The sequence below is a fragment of the Anabrus simplex genome, chromosome 1 (genome assembly GCF_040414725.1).
Source record: "Anabrus simplex isolate iqAnaSimp1 chromosome 1, ASM4041472v1, whole genome shotgun sequence".
Classification (NCBI taxonomy): Eukaryota; Metazoa; Arthropoda; class Insecta; order Orthoptera; family Tettigoniidae; genus Anabrus; species Anabrus simplex.
This window is the reverse complement of record NC_090265.1, coordinates 1582833325-1582839324: the sequence shown is the minus strand read 5'-3', so window position 1 is coordinate 1582839324 and position 6000 is coordinate 1582833325. Positions and strand designations below refer to the sequence as shown.

Below are 6000 nucleotides of genomic sequence, written 5' to 3'. Positions count from 1 at the left end.
GCATTGTGCTTATCACAGGGTAGCTTGCAGTGGTGTCACTACCAGCATGGTAGCCGGCCAGTGTCTTGGGAAGGTGCAGTATCCAACTGATGAGCCCATGCCGCACTGGGGTGAAACACTGGTAATATTTGACAATTGAGTTTCCTGAATTTTATTTAGCTATCTCAATCTGAAGCCACATTTCTGATTATGTTTACTTTTGAAATACTTAAAAACTTGAAATTTGGAACTTACATTAATGAAGTCCACGCTTCTCTGATGACGTTCTTTAAAGAACAAAACATTTGCTCCTTTTCATGTATACAGCAATTCTATTACCATATGTTTTCCTTTTCAGTAAGTTTATATCAATTGTATTTATTCAAAATTAGTTTTGGCAGACTGAAGAACCTAACAGTTATAAATTAACAGAGTCAAACCTGAAAAGAGATGGCTTCAGATATCACAAAAATGTATTAAGAATTCTTACAAGAGAATGATAATAAATGCCACATTCTTGTCCAAGCAACCAGTCATTTTTGGACTTGCTTCCATTCAGGCTAATGTAATAAGGTGTCTCATCAGCCAGGAGCTCGTTTTGAACATCACATTTTCTAATTGGAAATAGATCACAATATTTTTTGGTGGCCGAGCTGCATCTGGATGTCTGAAAATTACATAAGAATTTTCATATAATTTTCTCTTCACGAGAGAAAACTTCAACGAGAAAAATTCATCGCTGCCTTATCCATCACATTTTCACAATAACACGCCTTATGTATAAGCTCTGAACAGGTTGGTAGCAAGTGGAATGTCAGGCAAACTCCTATACCTGGCCTGGCAAGTATCAGTCCCTGGAGGGACCTCCTACAGCCTGTGAATTCCCTGGTGCATTAGGTTTGTCTCACCCTGTATAACGCTCCAATTAGCACAGGACAAACTGGTAGAAACTTCAAAATAGGGTGCCCACAGCAAGATGGATAGACTTGATCAATAGCAGTATAAGAAGAAGAATCCTGGAATGGAACTACAGAAGAAGAATGGAGGAAAGAGAAGGAAAGATGGAGAAGTACCATAAGTGTCCCAACCCAGCTGGAGCTGGATAAGGGGGAAATGATGATGATTAATAATACTACTAAACACAAACTAGAATCTACTAGTCGATCATTCATTACTTAGAGGAGATGAATATTCAGACATCAAGACAAGCACAGATATTATCAAGAAACACCACAAAAAAAATCTTAAAGTAACAACTTTCTCAACATTCAGACACAATCAACATTACGATAATATTGGTAATTGACACAGGACATCAAGTACAGTGAAATCTTGATACAACAATACCATACAGACAGACAGGAAAGTTAATGTAGAAGGAGTTATTATTATAAAGAGGGATTTAGAATAATGGGTTCTTATGTCAACTGGTGAACACAGTAACATCCAAAATTTATTTACATTAACTAACTCCCACATTATATAATTTAACAATTTATTAATAATTTAATTTAATATGAGGTTTGCAATGACAACAAGAAATTAAATGACAATATATTATGCATATCCAGTGGAACACAATACATTCATACTGACCATGTACTTTTAATTTCTAACATGTAACTGTTGTTCACAGTAAGAAGCACTCTAGAAATCTCAAACAACACCCTGTTTCACATTCCTCTTCACAAACAGAGAAACAAAGATCTAATTGCATCAAGATTCACTGCTACAGGTGTAACAGTCCTTCGAATGAAGTACAATGTATGCCCAATAACTACAGTATTGCAGTTTAAAACCTGCTAGTATGCACACTATCAAGATCTTCCCAGAATTCCATAGTTACCCATTTCCCAGAGTTGCTCAACAAAACCACACCTCAGGTAAGTTCTTTTTTGCTAGTGGTTTAACGTAACACTAACACATTGATGGTTTTTGGCGATGCAAGGAAGGGAAAGGGCTGGGCTTGAAAAGGTAGCAGCTGTGGCCTTTATTAAGGTTCAGCCCCAACATTTGACTGGTGTGAAAATGGGAAACCACAGAAAACTAACTTCAGGGCTGCCGATGGTGGGATTTGATCTCCTGAATGCACCCGCAGGTGAGTACACAGCCTTAAATGTTCTTGCTTGTTATACTTACACAATAGGAAAGTTCAACTATTTTCATTCCTCATTACTTTTGTGCTTGGATTATTGTAGTACCAGGAGGAAAGCACATTGTCGGGGTCTGAAAAGGCAATCATAATAGAGATATTTATCATTAACTACAATATTGTTAAATCAAGAGGAATTTTACATTAAATTAATGGAATTAATGCCGGAACTGGAATAGTTTGTTACAGATCGTTGTATGGAGATTTCACTGAATTCTTGTCTCAAGAGTCAGTTGCTGACGACAGCTGGTGTTACAATGAAATAACTTACTTATTATAAAAATTGTAGTGAAGTTTTTATCATTTGTTGTTTGATACTTAATTTATTTTTAAATAAAACTAAGACTGTTCTTATATTTTTGTACATCTTGGCCAACATACGCATATAGTCAGTACCGATGACATCAGTCCGTTAAGCTGCATCTCTGTATCAGTGGTAAAATAATCATTTTGCACATTTGACAGGAGACTCAAAAGTAGTTTAATAAAATATATAGTTTTTTACCAAACTAGTTAAGAAAATTCTAAGCATTAATACTAGTCCATTTTCTATAATACCTCTTTTAGTACTAGATGGATTTAAATATCTTACATATTTACATATTTTTATTAATAACTTCTTGTTCATGTGTATGTAATACCCTTTACAGTGTCATAATGTAAAATAATATGCTGAGCTATTAAAATGTTCTCTTTTGCAATACCAGCAGTATTTTTCAAATCAGTTACAAATTTATTTAATTCCAAATACTGACAGGCACAAAAAATTCCCACTGCTCTCTTGAATTTCAAGAACAATGGGCAACCTCTTTTTTCTATGAACTGCGTTATTGCATCTTAAATGGGGTGATATTTCCTTTCCATTACATAGGTTTGTGTACTGATCACACATTCTAAAAAAAAAGGAAAAGATGAATAAGGGCCTTCCCCATGTATGTGATTGCCATACACCACTCCATGAACAGCATGATAATTGGACAACTGTTCTATTTCAGCTTCTAATATGACAGTACAAAATTACTGTCCAGAGTATGACTTGAATAGCAGTTGTTGATGTGTAATGTACCATCAATCTTTTACTGGAATATTATGAATGTGAATGAGGGGAACATACTGATATGCCATAAAAAGCTTAACTATTGATGAAACCACAAACAATGATCCTCATTTTAAAGCAAGGAGATGAAACTGCTTGTAAGAAGACTAATTCACTCTAAATAAAAAATAGTCTTTTCTATGTCAAGTTTTGAAGTATGACCTCACAGTCTGAATGTCAATGATTTCACTTAATCATGGAAATTCCAGCCAAATTTAAAACATACTGTACTTTATGGCCAAGTAATTTTCTTCTTCTCTTTCTTGGACACTGTTCCTCCATCACTTGAGTTATCTTTCTGGAAAGAGAAAAAAAACCTCCATTAGTAAAAATTAACATGTTTTAACAGTTCCAAGGAAGGCATTCACAAGAAACCAACAGGAAAGAGACCACAAGGAAGGTCTCAAAATATGTGGATAGGTAAAATGGAGGAGAGTACAGAGAAACGAGGAGGACAGACAGAAGAGCGCCAGGCAATAATGGAGGTCCTTTAACAATAACTCATTGCAAGAAAGAAATGGGAGGAAGGAGAAGAAGAAAAATAATGTCTAACTGATTAGGAATTTATTATTAGTCCAGTGTATATATATATATATATAAAAGAAAATTCATACTACTGTACCATAACTGATACAATAAGGAATTATAAGGTTTTACAAGAACAACCAGAGTGCCTTCACTTAAGATGACTTATGTTTTAAAGGAGGCCAAATAATAAGGTCATTGTTTTATGAAGACAAAATTAATCATTGTTAAAACTGACTTCCTCCTTTATGGCCCTTTTTGTGTGGATATTTTGGGATCAGCACTTGATGGGGGATTTGGTCCAGTTTTACAGCCAGATGTCCTTCCTGATGCCAAACCTTTAAGGAAGGATGTATTCATTATTGTGCATTTGTTTCTGTGGTAGTTGGTAATGTGGTGTGTTGTGTGTAAATGAAGTGACGTATGTTTAGATGAACACCAACACCCAGTCCTCAAAACCAGAGGAATTAACAAAATGCAGTCAAAATCTCTGATTCGGCCCAGAATCTACACTGGTGGCCCTGAACCAAAGACCAATATGCTGACCATTCAGCCAAGGAGCTGGACCACTGTTCATACTGACTACTATAATGTTGTAAGTCAAAATAAAACTCTCAATAGGCCAGGAAGTCAGTCAATGACTTGCATGCATATATACATACATTTTCATTATAGACTCCTATGCCCTTCAACTTTCAGTCTTCAAGCCTCTGTGAAGTAACTAAACACCCCCAACAATTGTCTATTTGCAACTAGCTGTATGGCTTTACTTAGTTCCACATCTCTTACATTTAAATAATTAAAAACCAAATCTAACCATTGTCCCCCTGCTCTCCTCCTACTTCTCCTACCCTCTATGGCCGAGTCCATTATTCTCCTAGGTAACGTATCCTCCTCCACTGTCTTACACAACCCTACCACTGAAGCCAGTTTATGCGTACAGCTTTATCCATCAAGTTTATTTTTAACTTGGCCTTTAACTCTTGCCATCTTTTCCACCTGTTCATACTAGCAACCATTTTGACTACTTTCAACTTTCACTCCCATATAGCAAAGGCTGTTTGAAAATTGACCAATACAAAGATACTCCAAGAAATCACTTCTTTCTTCAATGTCTTATTTTAATAAAACTAAACAGTGAATAAACTTTGATTTAAGGAAATAAGGCACTGATTCATTAACATTTACTTCATTAAAAAATGATAATTTTAATAATAATGCCAACATATTTTTAAACACAGGTCATAAAATACAGTATTTGATACTGAAAAGATTCAATAAAAAATAAAATTCACAATTAAGAATATTTAGCCATATCATTCGAAATAAGTGGACTCCTTCAAGTTATCTTACAAGGTAACAGTAAAGAAAGGAGAATATCTTGGCTACGGAATCTATGATTAATATTGTAGGAGGAGCATAGAAGTTGAAATCAACATGTAACAGACATCATCATTGCTGCTTTTCTGATTTGCTGAAAACAAGAACCTGTTCACCTTGATGATAGCCGACATCCAATAAGGAAAAAGAATAATAATCTAGAATCAAAAATAATTGAAATTCAATCTAAAACTGATCAAACAGATTAGTATTACTTACAAAGATGGTATTCATCATTATACAAGGCAGTTTCTAGTCTGAGATCAACCAGGCCCATACACTCAGAGTATGTGTACTGCGGTCAGCTGGGAACTGTAATTAAGCAGACGGGAGAAGGGAGCGTATTCTCTCCTCAACAGATAAGAGGGTATGATTGCACCGTGGCCGATCCGAAGGCAGCACACTACCACTCCCACATTTCGAGGAGTCTTTCATGCCTCTGCTATCTGCTGAAGTGCTCTCAGCTTACTAGAAGTAGTAGCGATCTGCCACTCCTCTTCACATTAAGAAAGGATCAGATGAGAGTGTAAAGTAACAAAGTTTAATCCACACTTGTGATGAATGGGTATGTATTGTCAAGGCCTATGAATGTCATTCTCATGATGTCTTGTTACTCTGCTGAATAAGCATTTGTTCCATGATACGGAGTTTCGCAAATGTATTCAAAATGGTCACAGTAAGGTGCATGCTTATATGAGCACATCAGTCAGTCCTGTATTTCTGCTGCAATCTTATCGTTCCAACAACAAGGAACGAGTCCAGCAAGAGGAATTCCAGTGTAAGATGGTATGAACTCCTTGGCAGCAGCAATGATGATATCTGTAACATATTGATTTCAATGTCTACACTCCTCCTATCATATCAAATG

The 6000-nt window shown here is 35.8% G+C and overlaps 1 protein-coding gene across 1 annotated transcript in view; it reads right to left on the bottom strand.

Annotated features, from left to right (window-relative positions):
- Positions 1-1457: 1457 nt before the first annotated feature.
- LOC136858561 (ashwin) overlaps positions 1458-6000 on the bottom strand; it is a 49852-nt gene continuing 45309 nt past the window's right edge. Inside the window, exon 4 of the mRNA XM_067138191.2 lies at positions 1458-3525. Coding sequence (XP_066994292.1) covers positions 3460-3525 — 66 coding nt within the window. The 3' untranslated portion in view covers positions 1458-3459. The remainder of the gene's footprint in view (positions 3526-6000) is intronic.